At 37.1% G+C, this 15,240-nt stretch overlaps 1 protein-coding gene across 8 annotated transcripts in view; it reads right to left on the bottom strand.

Annotated features, from left to right (window-relative positions):
- The window catches only part of LOC123524461 (mediator of RNA polymerase II transcription subunit 23-like), a 299,330-nt gene that overhangs the window by 141,048 nt on the left and 143,042 nt on the right, over positions 1 to 15,240 (bottom strand). For all 8 annotated transcript variants that reach the window (XM_045302672.2, XM_053538842.1, XM_053538843.1 and 5 more), the window contains one exon: positions 13,348 to 13,417. In XM_045302672.2, coding sequence (XP_045158607.1) covers positions 13,348 to 13,417 — 70 coding nt within the window. The remainder of the gene's footprint in view (positions 1 to 13,347; positions 13,418 to 15,240) is intronic.

Genomic DNA, 15,240 nt, shown 5'->3' with positions numbered 1-15,240 from the left:
GGCGTATAAAAAGGAATTGAGATATTATCGTGATACAAGTTGTGTGCAAGTTTGGTTAAAATCAAATCATAAATGAAGCTGCTATTGTGCAGACAAAGTCAAATTAGCTAATTTTGGTCCTTTCAGGGGCCATAACTCTCGAACCCATAATGGAACCTGGCCAGTTCAAGAAAGGAACCAAGATCTTATGGTGACACAAGCTTTTGTGCAAGTTTGATTAAATTCAAATCATAAATGAAGCGCCCATTTATGGCCAAAATGCCAAATAAAGGAAAAAACTCGCAAAGAATTGATTTTTTGTATAAGTATTATACAAGGTGTATGCAACAACATATAAAAAGTATAGAAAAGTATCATGATGCAAAATGTCTATTTTTGGGGTTAAAATATTTAAAATATTGATGAAACTGTTGATTTCTGGAATCTGCTCATAACAACAGATTTATGCATATAACGAGGTCCAACTTTTGCACTACATTAGATTACTATATTTTGCAAAATGTTAACTAATTACAAATTTAGAAGAAAACAAAATGGCATCCTAAATCCAATATGGCCACCATAAAAGCTGCATTTAAACCAGAATTGTTGTCGATTTTATGCCAAATTGTCTCATATCATTGCTTTTACATTATAATAAGCTGGTTATTGTTAGTAACAGTATGCAGTTTACCCCAAGATGGAACAAGAGGACCATGATGGTCCTGAATCGCTCACCTCTTCCCACATGACCCAGTTTTGAGTATGACGTCCTTTTTTCTATTATTTGACATAGTGACCTAGTTTTTGAGCTCATGTGACCCAGTTTTGAACTTGACCTAGATATCATCAAGCTAAAAATTCTGACCAATTTTCATGAAGATCCATTGAAAAATATGGTCTCTAGAGAGGTCACAAGGTTTTTCTATTATTTGACCTATTGACCTAGTTTTCGAAGGTACGTGACCCTGTTTTGAACTTTATATAGATATCATCAAGGTGAACATTCTCACTAATTTTCATGAAGATCTCATGAAAAATATGGCCTCTAGAGAGGTCACAAGGTTTTTCTATTTTTATACCTACTGCCCTAGTTTTTGAACGCATGTGACCCAGTTTTGAAACTGACCTAGATATCATCAAGGTGAATATTCAGATCAATTTTCATGAAGATCCATTGAAAAATATGGCCTCTAGAGAGGTCAAAAGATTTTAATCATTTTAGACCTACTGACCTAGTTTTTGATAGCAGTTGACCCAGTTTCAAATTTGACCTACATATCATAAAGATGAACATTCAGACCAACTTTCATACAGATCCCATGAAAAGTATGGCCTCTAGAGAGGTCACAAGGTTTTTCTATTATTTGACCTACTGACCTAGTTTTTTATGGCACATGACCCAGTTTCAAACTTGACCTAGATATCATCAAGATGAACATTCTGACCAATTTTTAGGGAGATCCATTCACAAGTATGGCCTTTAGAGGTCACAAGGTTTTTCTATTTTTAGACCTACTGACCTAGTTTTTGACCGCACATGACCCTGTTTCGAACTTGACCTAGATATCATCAAGATGAACATTCAGACCAATTTTCATATAGATCCCATGAAAAATATGGCCTTTAGAGAGGTCATAAGGTCTTTCTATTATTTGACCTACTGACCTAGTTTTTGACGGCACGTTACCCACTTTCGAACTTGACCTAGATATCATCAAGATGAACATTCTGACCAACTTTCATACAGATCCCATGAAAAATATGGCCTTTAGAGAGGTCACAAGGTTTTTCTATTATTTGACCTACTGACCTAGTTTTTGACGGCACGTGACCCAGTTTCGAACCTGACCTAGATATCATCGTGACAGGTGAGCTAAAAAATACTTCCAGCAGAATCAATTTGGGGCAATAGTGAACTATACAGACAAAACTGCCAAGTCATTCGGCAGTAGAAATTGTCGTTATGCAGCGATAACTTCCTTATTTATTATTTATTTATTTATATTGTTGGGTTTAACGTTTTGCTGATTTTGCAATTTGTGTGTTTGACTGAAAATATTTTTTTTCTTGCATCAAACATAACCCCGCTTTTCTTTTGATTTTTAGTCAGCACTGATAATATTCTTCAAGAAAATGTAAGTTACCGACATTCTAAATTGGTCCTGATGTGTGCTGCGGCCATTGGAAATATGTCAATTTTATACAGTTTAAAGACGAACAGCTATTCAGTGTGTTATAACCTTATGAACGACTTTGGTTAATAACAGTCATAGCTGGATCTCAGCATCACACATTATGTTATATACAATCGTATAGTAAAAGAGAACAAACTATTTGTTAGATCAAGTACTCGTGTATTCAATGTAAAATATGTTCGACTTTGGACCAATTAGAAACAGGAATCATACATAGCACCAGTCTAAGCACACCTCTGCTAGGGTATAGATAAGTACATGAATTACAATGAAGTCATTCTGTATCCACACATCAAGGATTGAACTTATTATTTATCCCAGTACCTTGAAAAAAGAGCTGTTGTAGCTATACTGTCAGGGCAGATAAATTATATAAACAAGAGGACCATGATGGTCCTGAATCGCTCACCTATCACCACATGACCCAGTGTTGAACTGAGTATGACGTCATTATTTCTATTATTTGACATAGTGACCTAGTTTTTGAGCACATGTGACCTAGATATCATCAAGATAAAAAATTCTGACCAATTTTCATGAAGATCCATTGAAAAATATGGCCTCTAGAGAGGTCACAAGGTTTTTCTATTATTTGACCTAATGACCTAGTTTTTGAAGGCACGTGACCCACTTTTAAACTTGACCTAGATATCATCAAGGTGAACATTCTCACCAATTTTCATGAAGATCTCGTGAAAAATATGGCCTCTAGAGAGGTCACAAGGTTTTTCTATTTTTAGACCTACTGACCTAGTTTTTGACCGCACATGACCCAGTTACGAACCTGATCTAGATATCATCAAGCTGAACATTCTCACCAGTTTTCATGAAGATCCATTGAGAAATATGGCCTCTAGAGAGGTCACAAGGTTTTTCTATTTTTAGACCTTCTGACCTAGTTTTTGACCCCACGTGACCCAGTTTCGAACCTGACCTAGATATCATCAAGGTGAACATTCTTAACAATATTCATGAAGATCTCATGAAAAATATGGCCTCTAGAGAGGTCACAAGGTTTTTCTATTTTTAGATCTACTGACCTAGTTTTTAACCCCACGTGACCCAGTTTCGAACTTGATCTAGATATCATCAAGGCAAACATTCTGACCAATTTTCCTGAAGATCCATTGAAAAATATGGCCTCTAGAGAGGTCACAAGGTTTTTCTATTTTTAGACCTACTGACCTAGTTTTTGACCGCACGTGACCCAGTTTCGAACCTGACCTACATATCATCAAGGTGAACATTCTGACCAATTTTCATGAAGATCCATTGAGAAATATGGCCCTTAGAGAGGTCACAAGGTTTTTCTATTTTTAGACCTACTGATCTAGTTTTTGATCCAACATAACCCAGTATCGAACTTGACCTAGATATCATCAAGGTGAACATTCTGACCAACATTCATGAAGATCTCATGAAAAATATGGCCTCTAGAGAGGTCACAAGGTTTTTCTATTTTTAGATCTACTGACCTAGTTTTTACCCCCACATGATCCAATTTCAAACCTGACCTAGATATCATCAAGTTGAACATTCTGACCAATTTTCATGAAGATCCATTGAGAAATATGGCCTCTACAGAGGTCAAAAGGTTTTTCTATTTTTAGACCTAATGACCTAGTTTTTGACCCAACGTGACCCAGTTTCGAACTTGACCTAGATATCATCAAGGTGAACATTCTGACCAATATTCATGAAGATCTCATGAAAAATATGGCCTCTAGAGAGGTCACAAGGTTTTTCTATTTTTAGACCTACTGACCTAGTTTTTGACCCCACGTGACCCAGTTTCGAACTTGACCTAGATATCATCAAGGTGAACATTCTGACCAATTTTCATGAAGATCTTGTGAAATATATGGCCTCTAGAGAGGTCACAAGGTTTTTCTATTTTTAGACCTACTGACCTAGTTTTTGATGGCACGTGACCCAGTTTCGAACTTGACCTAGATATCATCAAGGTGAACATTCTGACCAACTTTCATAAAGATCCCATGAAAAATGTGACCTCTAGAGTGGTCACAAGCAATAGTTTACGGACGCACGCAGGCACGCACGCATGCACGCACGGACGGACGGACGACGGACGACGGACGCCGGGCGATCACAAAAGCTCACCTTGTCACTTTGTGACAGGTGAGCTAAAAAGACGTTTGAGACTAAAGAAGAGTTGCAGTATTGTTACTAGGTTTCGAGCGTTAAGGCCAGCGCATGGAAATTAAACCTTTACGGGACAGACGAGAGCAAATACAGGCTGATCATTGGAAATCTGAGACAGAGACGTTTGGTTTGGTAATCTTCTGAGTCAGTACGACAACAAGGTTCAACGTTATCGACAAAGTACAGCCAAGGCATTCTGGTCATTTTAAGGCTATATTTTATAGCATATAAGCGCTGAGCATTCAGGAGTTAGGGCAATCATATTGAGTTGCAGCTTCATGTAAGAGAACACCCGCTGAACATCTATGCGAATGGATACTCGTATGTTGTCGATACAAAGACATTGGCTGACAGGAACTTCAAAAAATAAACAAGAGGACCATGATGGTCCTGAATCGCTCACCTATCCCCACATGACCCAGTGTTGAACTGAGTATGACGTCGTTATTTCTATTATTTGACAAAGTGACCTAGTTTTTCAGCACATGTGACATAGATATCATCAAGATAAAAAATTCTGACCAATTTTCATGAAGATCCATTGAAAAATATGGCCTCTAGAGAGGTCACAAGGTTTTTCTATTATTTGACCTAATGACCTAGTTTTTGAAGGCACGTGACCCACTTTTAAACTTGACCTAGATATCATCAAGGTGAACATTCTCACCAATTTTCATGAAGATCTCGTGAAAAATATGGCCTCTAGAGAGGTCACAAGGTTTTTCTATTTTTCGGCCTACTGACCTAGTTTTTGACGGCACATGACCCAGTTACGAACCTGACCTAGATATCATCAAGCTGAACAGTCTCACCAATTTTCATGAAGATCCACAGAGAAATATGGCCTCTAGAGAGGTCACAAGGTTTTTCTATTTTTAGACCTACTGACCTAGTTTTTGACCCCACGTTACCCAGTTTCAAACCTGATCTAGATATCATCAAGATGAACCTTCTGACCAATATTCATGAAGATCTCATGAAAAATATGGCCTCTAGAGAGGTCACAAGGTTTTTCTATTTTTAGATCTACTGACCTAGTTTTTAACCCCACGTGACCCAGTTTCGAACTTGATCTAGATAATATCAAGGTTAACATTCTGACCAATTTTCATGAAGATCCATTGAAAAATATGGCCTCTAGAGAGGTCACAAGGTTTTTCTATTTTTAGACCTACTGACCTAGTTTTTGACCGCACATGACCCAGTTTCGAACTTGACCTAGATATCATCAAGGTGAACATTCTGACCAATTTTCATAAAGATCCATTGAGAAATATGGCCTCTAGAGAGGTCACAAGGTTTTTCTATTTTTAGACCTACTGACCTAGTTTTTGATCCCACGTGACCCAGTTTCGAACTTGACCTAGATATCATCAAGGTGAACATTCTGACCAATATTCATGAAGATCTCATGAAAAATATGGCCTCTAGAGAGGTCACAAGGTTTTTCTATTTTTCGGCCTACTGACCTAGTTTTTGACCCCACGTGACCCAGTTTCGAACTTGACCTAGATATCATCAAGGTGAACATTCTGACCAATATTCATGAAGATCTCATGAAAAATATGGCCTCTAGAGAGGTCACAAGGTTTTTCTATTTTTAGACCTACTGACCTAGTTTTTGACCCACGTGACCCAGTTTCGAACTTGACCTAGATATCATCAAGGTGAACATTCTGACCAATATTCATGAAGATCTCATGAAAAATATGGCCTCTAGAGAGGTCACAAGGTTTTTCTATTTTTAGACCTACTGACCTAGTTTTTGACCCCACGTGACCCAGTTTCGAACTTGACCTAGAAATCATCAAGGTGAACATTCTGACCAATTTTCATGAAGATCTTGTGAAATATATAGCCTCTAGAGAGGTCACAAGGTTTTTCTATTTTTAGACCTACTGACCTAGTTTTTGATGGCACGTGACCCAGTTTCGAACTTGACCTAGATATCATCAAGGTGAACATTCTGACCAATTTTCATAAAGATCCCATGAAAAATGTGACCTCTAGAGTGGTCACAAGCAAAAGTTTACGGACGCACGCACGGATGCACGCACGGACGGACGACGGACGACGGACGCCGCGCGATCACAAAAGCTCACCTTGTCACTTTGTGACAGGTGAGCTAAAAAGAAAGAGAAAAAAAAAATCAAACACAGTATTCCCATCCTTTAGGAGTTTGAGCTGATTATCATTAGTTGAAGGTTGTTAGTTTGAAACATTGAGTGATTCACCTGATCCCTGAAATCATTACAGCCATGAATCATTTAGATTTAGAGAAAAGATCATTTATATGGTCTCACCAGCTCTACGTTTTAACACAGGACAGTCACCACAGCGACTGGACCCATTACATTGTTCAAGATACTAAAGGTGTAAGCATTTTCCTGTGTCACAGAACTCGTATCCTGATATTTACATATGTTATGTGGAAGTGTTGTTATGATATAGATTTCTATGCTATTGAGAACTGTACTTTAGTAAAATGTATTCAATTAATGTTTTTGTTAAAGGTTATGACACACTTAATAGCTGTTCTTTTTTTTTATTCTTTATGAAATTCACATATTCCCAGTGACTGCAGCACACATCAGGACATATTTTAAATGTCTGTAACTTATATTTTCTAGCAGATCATTGTCAATACTGAATAAAATGAAAAAGGAAAGCAGGGGTCATGCCTGATGCAGAAAAAAATATTTTCAGTTCAAACACACAAACTGCAAAATTAGCTAAACAATGAGATCCCAAACTATAGTGGTAGTGTATGATCTAAGTCAACATGACACATTCTGTAGTGTTATTATTTTATTATGAAAATTTTTTGACCATTTTCCTATTAAGTGTCTGTATGCCTAAGTTTCTAAGTAAGAAGTAAGTTTTTAAGTTTCTGTAAGAAAAACTTTTTCTCTATCTATGATTGTGCCAGTTTCATTTGAAATGTACAAAAACCTAAATACAAGGTTTTAGTTTATACCAACAATTTCTAAGGTTTTATGGCAATTTCAGTAATGTGTGACAACTCGTCAAATTTTGGCAAAATAGCTGTCACAGCATAATTTTCAATCAGTTATCATAAATGTAGCCTACTTTTGCCCTGTTTTGTCATTTTCTACTGTGATCTGCTTCACTGTCAGGGTAAATTACACATTTAAACTGTAAAATATGTTCAACTGTACCTCTAACTACTAGAAATTAGCAATCGTTAGGATACCAAAATGCAGTTTTGAGAAAAAATACTGTGCATACACACAAATACATTGAAAATGTGGTCTTTTTGTGTTTATCAATATTAAATTTTAAAGCAAAAGTGCAATAAATTTGTCATCTTCTATCAAATTCTAGTCTAAGTAGACATTTCCCATCCTCATCTGGCCAGATTTCAATTTTTACAAATGTTCCCTTGTATGTTATAGCACACTAAATAGCTGTTCTTCATTATTCTATATAAAATTGTCATATTTCCAATGGCTGCAGCACACATCAGGACCTACTTTAAATGTCTGAATCTTACATTCTCTTGGTGAATATTGTCAGTGCTGAATAAAAATCAGAAAACATGGGGGTCATGTTTGATGCAAGAAAAATATTTTCAGTAAAACCATTTTACCGCCATTTTCTTATTCGGGGTCTGTATTGTCTAAATGACCCTGTGGCGGCCATTTTGGAATTGAGAAGCCATCTTGAATTTGTTTAAGACTGAAGTTTGTGTGTTTTTAAATAAAATGTGTGTATCTTCTATGATGCTGGTCATTTTTCACACTATTTGAACTTTGTGAAATACTTAAACGGTTTTCCTGTGTAATGAGAATTTAATGGCGCCCATCTTGAATTTTGGCGGCCATCTTGGATTTTTTTAAAAATAGTCATGAGCTTAATTTGTTTGTTTTATAATTCTCTACTACCATGCAAAATTTCGCTTTCTTAATAAAAATATTAACATCATTATGGGCCCATTCCAGAAATTCACAGTTTCAATTATATTTTTAAACATTTTACCCCAAAAAATGCATTTTGCACCATGATAACATTCTATACTTTTAGTATGCTGTTACATGCATATTGTATAATGCTTTCACCAAAAATCAATTCTTTGCGAGTATTTTCCCCTTTTTTCATAAATGGCCTTAATTCTGCAGACAAGGTCAAAACAGCTAATTCTGGCCCTATCAGGGGCCATAACTCTGCAACCCATAAAGGAACCTGGCCAGTTCAAGAAAGGAATCAAGATCTTGTGGTGATACAAGTTGTGTGCAAGTTTGGTTAAAATCAAATCATAAATGAAGCTGCTATTATTCAAACAAGGTCAAAATAGCTAATTTTGGCCCTTTCAGGGACCATAACTCTGGAACCCATAATGGGATCTGGCCAGTTCAAGAAAGGAACCAAGATCCTATGGTGATACAAGTTATGTGCAAGTTTAGTAAAAATCAAATCATAAATAAAGCTGCTATTGTGCAGACAAGGTCAAAATAGCTAATTTTGGCCCTTTCAGGGACCATAACTCTGGAACCCATAATGGGATCTGGCCAGTTCAAGAAAGGAACCAAGATCCTATGGTGATACAAGTTGTGTGCAAGTTTGGTAAAAATCAAATCATAAATAAAGCTGCTATTGTGCAGACAAGGTCAAAATAACTAATTTTGGACCTTTCAGTCTGCAACCACCCTGGATTATTTCTGCCTTATGTTCCCAGTCCGTCTGATAGCCATGATCGTGCGTTATACAGATATGCAGCTTTGAAGCAGGCAAGAGAGGGTCACGATAAGTACTGGGAAGACGTAACTGAACCAGAGATCCGAGTTCCCACCAGACTTTTGGTGTGGGGGTTTTTATATCCCCTAGGTCATTAAACTGGCGGTGGAACTTCAAAAGTTGGGGGGTTTCGATATTTCAAACTTTATTTCTACTATAGACTATATTATGAAATTTAAGGGCTTGGTGCAGAACTAGTTTATTTCATTCTTTATCAGTAACAGTTTCTATATTTTATAGTCGATGTATGAGAAAATCAATGAATTTGAAAATACTTCAAGGGGTTTAGGAGAAACAGACACAAAATGGAAGGCTCAAACTTTTGACCTTGAGTTGTGACCTTGACCTTGAGCCAAAATGGCTGACTCATGAGTTCTGCACATCCTCTTGATGAGGTAATCATTTGAGCCAAGTTTCATGAAAATTCTCCAAGGGGTTAAGGAGATACAGAGCTAAAACTTTTGACCTTGAGTTGTGACCTTGACCTTGAGTCAACACAGCTGACACGTGAGTTCTGCACATCATTTTGATGTGGTGATCATTTGACCCAAGTTTCATGAAAATCCTTCAAGGGGTTTAGGAGATACAGAAAAGGCTCAAACCTTTGACTTTGAGTTGTGACCTTGACCTTGAGCCAATATGACTGACTCATGAGTTCTGCATATCGTCCTGATGAGGTGATCATTTGATTAAAGTATCCTGAAAGCCCTTGAAGGGGTTTTAGAAGATACAGAGCGGACACAAAATGGAAGGCTCAAACCTTTGACCTTATATTGTGACCTTGACTTTGAGTCAACATGGCTGATTCATGTGTTCTGCAAATCGTCTTGATGAGGTAAGCATTTGACCCAAGTTTAATGAAAATCCTTTAAGGGATTTAGGAGATACAGAGTGGACACAAAATGTTACGCACGGATGGAAAGACGGAAGATGGAAGGACATAAGATTGAAGGATGTAAGGACAGACAGATACCATTCCAATAAGCCCTCATCACTCATGGCCGGGGATTAAAAATTTACTTAAATCTGTCAAGCCTTTCATTAGTTATTGTTTGGAAATCATGAAAACCAACGGACAGACAATCCTATATACAAAGTTACTGACCGTTGGATGAACAGATGGACATGACAATTAATATATTCTACACCAAGAGAGGGAAGATAGCATGAGAATTATTCAGAGTATGTGCCAAAATTCCATTAAAAATATCATTTTGCAACAAAAATAAAATGTCTGTCCATTTTGTATAATGCAAAAAATGCTTCATTTTACATGTTGCCCTATTTTGACATTTTTTGTAAACAACAGGGCCAAGATGGCCCTAAGTCGCTCACCTGAGTAACACACAATAACAGTGTAAACATGTTTTACCTAGCGATTTCATGGAGACAAATATTCTGACCTATTTTCATTAAGACTTGACCAAAAATGGTGCCTCGAGTGTAAACAAGCTTATTCTTTGAATTGACCTGGTGACCTAGTTTTTGACCCTACATGAGCAAGATAAAAATTCATCAGATATTTCATGCACACCAACATTCTGACCAAGTTTCATGCACATCAAATGAACAAGAGTTAACAAGCTTTTCCTTTGATTTGACCAGGTGACCTAGTTTTTGATCCCATATAATTCAGTTTCAAACTTAGCCTAGGAATGATCAAGATAAACATTCTGACCAAGTTTCATGAAGATAGGGTCATCTTTTCCTTTGATTTGACTGGGTGACCTAGTTTTTGACCCCATATGAATCATTTCGAATTTGGCCTAGAAATCATCAAGATAAACATTTTGACCAAGTTTCATGAAGATAGGGTCATAAATGTGGCCTCTAGGGTGTTAACAAGCTTTTCCTTTGATTTGACCTGTTGACCTAGTTTTTGACCCAACATGACCCAGTTTAGATTCAGCCCTAGAGATCATCAAGATAATCATTCTGTGCAAGTTTGTATCAAATCAAAGCATAAAAGAAACCTCTATATGGCCGAAAAGTCCAAAATAGAAAATTTTGCCGCTTTCAGGGGCAGTAACTCTAGAACCCATGATGGAATCTAGCCAGTTTTCGGAAGGAATCGAGATCTTATTGTGACTTAAGTTGTGTGTAAGTGTGGTGTAAATCAAATATAAAATGTCACTTCTATCATGTTCACAAGGTAAATCAAAGGCCTGAAGGGCCTGAGTCGGCTAATGATTGATGTACTGACAGTATAGTCTACCAGTTTCAGTTTGTTTTTAGTTTTTTTCTTAAAATTTCATAACACAGCTCGATATTTACCCAAAATATTATATCCGGATACGATTACACTTTTCTCCAGTTTCAACAATATATTTTACAAATTGTGATGATACGGAGACATTTAGCAGCAATTGGCAGTATCTGACATTGAAGTTTACGGTTAAATTACCTCTTATTTAAATCTTTTCATAAAAAAGTTGTTTCGTTTCGTGAAAGCAGCCAAACATAGACGATCTACTTTCGATTTCAAAAACTACAAGAAAATACAATTTAATGTTTCGCCGATTTGTTTATTTCTTGAAAAATAAGAATTAAAATCATTTTTAATATCAGTAGTAACTAAACAAACCAGTAAGAGCTTCTTCTTCCGATAATTTATCAGTTTACTGACTGCAAAATTCAACCCACGCAAAGTTTATAGAAATCATACGATGCGTGTTTACGTTCAATGTGGGAGAATTAAGGCTGATCGGCTATGTTACCTAACACATCCAGACGATTCAGATTTTGTTTTTAAAAAAGCATTGTGTGCGTTTCTGTAATTTTATATACGTTTTTATACGCTTAGAAATTATTAAGACATGCGTATTAGCATTATTTCTATACGTAATTTACGCTAATACGCATCTTATCTAGAACCCTGTGGAACTATTTTTTGTCTTTCGCTGGATGTTACCCAAGCTTTGTAAGCCTGCGCAATTCTTAAAATGCACATTTATGCTTAATGAGTTACATTCGAGTATTGCACAATTACAAGTCATAAATATGACAGATTACATCGTATATTGGTCATAGCAAAGGGAATTGACACAACTTAACTTCATTCATGCAGTGAACTGTTTGAAGTTTGAGAAATCTAATGGAACTACATCCCTTCACGTGTTATTCGGTCCATTTAGAGAATCGCTGAACAGCAAGGACTCGTCAAAAGGCTTTCAGCCTTTAGCTGACTCAAAAATACCAAATTTTGGCTCTTTCAGTGATAAATCAGGGGCCATAACTCCAGAACCTATGATTGCATCTGACAGAATCATCATGGATTCCAAAATTTATTGTTGTTGAAAATATTTTGCAAGTTTGTATCAAATCAAACCATAAATGAAGTCTCTATATGGCTGCAAAAGCCGAAATAGCAAATTTTGGCCCTTTAAGGAGCCATAAATCTGCAACCTGTGATGGGATCTGGCTAGTTTTTGAAAGCAACCGAGATACTATGCCAATACAAGCTGTATGCAAGTTTGATTAAAGTCCATTGCAAAATGTTGTCTCTATCATGTTCACAAGCCAAAAAAAGCAAATTCTGGCCCTTTAAGGGGCCAATACTCTGCAACGCATGATAGGATCTGGCCAGTCTTCGAAAGGAATCGAGATAGCTCAGTGGTTTGCACACTTGCTTTCCAATCCCTAGTTCGGGGGTTCGATCCCCGGCAGCTACTCGGGAATTTTCAGAAACGCTTTTCAGTGTTTCCCACCCAACTAGAGGTGTACTGGTCAGGAACCCAGGCAATCCTTGCGTGTATCAGTGCTATACACTGGGCACGTTAAAGAACCAGGCTGTCTATTCGCAACGAGCTAGGCTAAGTTAGCCGGACAAGCCTGTATCTGATTTCTGATCTCTCTGTCGTGGGGGCTTTGTCTCACTCTGTCCCTCTGGTCAGATCGCTCTGTGTCTGTACTAGTAGAGGATGAATTATGCGCCCTGTGTGGCTGCATTTGAACTATGTAAAGCGTCTATGAACGTGAAATTGATCATGAAAAGGGCGCTATATAAATCTGGTATTATAATTATAATAATATATTATTATGCCCATACATGTTGTGTGCAAGTCTGATAAAAATCAAATATAAAATGTGGTCTCTATCATGTTCACAAGGACATTGTGGACGGATGACGGACGGACGATGGACGGACAGACGAAGGGCAATCACAAAAGCTGACACTGTCACTAAGTGACAGGTGAGCTAAAAATGACTCTTCGGAATGAAAGAATTCAAACACACACGCCTATAACAATACCTGATATAGTGACCATCTGAGCAACTGGCCTGAAACTGTAAACAAACTCTGACAGCAGTCTGCCCATCTTCTGTAGAAAAAAAAATATGCATAAATGTCTCTGTTCAATCATAGCATCAGTAGTAAGAGAAATGAATGCTTAATGTTATGAAGGTACAGGGGACAGAGACAAGATACAAGAACTTGCAATCTGACTAAAGTACTCAATCTTTCTAATGTAAGATCTGATGGCGATCCATTCAAATTCATTTTTCTGTATAAAAAGGAAGTCTGAAAGACAGCTATATCCCCAGCTGCTGTTATGGATAGTGAAAGGGTTGGTGGTATTGGGTGGAAGCATAGACTTTTTAAGTATATTTTGTACCCATGTATGAGGAAATCAATGAATTTGAAAATACTTCAAGGGGTTTAGGAGATACAGGCCCAAACTTTTGACCTTGAGTTGTGATCTTGACCCGACATGGCTGACTCATGAGTTCTGCACATCGTCTTGATGAGGTGATCATATGAGCCAAATTTCATGAAAATCCTTCATGGGGTTTAGGAGATACAGAGCTCTAACTTTGACCTTGAGTTGTGACCTTGACCTGTAGTAAACACGGCTGACACATGAGTTCTGCACATGGTCTTGATGAGGTGATCATTTGAGTTAAGTTCATGAAAATCCTTCAAGGGGCTTAGGAGACACAGAGCGGACACAAAATTTTACGGACAGATGCTAGGACGGAAGACGCAAGGACGAAGTTGAAAGGACGGACAGAGACCATTCCTATAACCCCCAGGGCGGGGAATTAATAAGATTTCAAATACAGCTATTTTTATTTCTACCAATATTTCTTTACTTGAACCAAATTCTAATCAGTTTCAACAAGTCAAACGCTTAACTGTCAAAATGGCCTCGACTGACGAAGTATGACACAATGCTTTGAAAAAATTTAAAATCAATATTTTAAATCAGAGCAAACTAGAGCTATCACTGAAGGTGATGAATGTACCCCCCGCATGCACTGACACAGTACATTGCAATTTGACGCACACAATATTGCATAATTATGTGGACTGTATCTATATAGACTTTATGTAGATATATAAACTTAATGTATATAGTAAAGTAACAAAAACAAAGTCCCATAATTCTGAGAATATTTTTTCTGAAAGAACCTAACATGCACCATGCACAAATAACGTTGGTACTGATCACTTCTGTGATGTTTCCAGCATTCCCATTCACGCAAAAATCCACGTAAGTGACGCATAAAAAGTCACTTGCATGCAAGTTTAAAAATTCCACGGGTACAATGCACACATAAATAATCTGACAGAAAATACATTGTTCGTCCATAAAGAGCCGAAATTCAAGTAACCAGACATTATTTTTGATCCACACACGCAAATTACCACATTACACACTGTTGACAATTTGCTATGTGTCAAGATGAGTTGAATTTACATGCCGATAGCATAATTAAAGCTCCACCTACTCCAGGTACTTGTGAGATTTTCGCGAGAACTGTGACAGCGAATCAAATTATTTGTAAAACTAGACGCAATAGTATTCAGCTGATCAACGACGCGGTTACATCTTTGACACTTTCCGATAATTGTCAACATGTGTGTTTTTGGACGTTTTTTCAACAAGTTGTTGTCAGCTGGCATCTACTACACAATTATTTGGTCTCAATTGTAAAAGAAAGACCCATCGAGTCCAATACTGTTCGTGCTAAATAAGTATTACCTGCTGAGTTTTTATAATGTTTTGTTGCTATAATATGTTGCAGCAAGATATAGCAGCAAAAAAAAATGTTATAAAAACTCGGCGGGTGATACCTACCAGCGTCTGCTTGAATTTTTTAAAACAGCTTTTTTTTCAGAATTATGGAATAAAGAAAATTA

This window comes from Mercenaria mercenaria, chromosome 3 (assembly GCF_021730395.1).
Source record: "Mercenaria mercenaria strain notata chromosome 3, MADL_Memer_1, whole genome shotgun sequence".
In the NCBI taxonomy this organism is placed as follows: domain Eukaryota; kingdom Metazoa; phylum Mollusca; class Bivalvia; order Venerida; family Veneridae; genus Mercenaria; species Mercenaria mercenaria.
The sequence above is the reverse complement of the archived record's forward strand: the minus strand, read 5'-3'. Positions and strand labels throughout refer to the sequence as shown.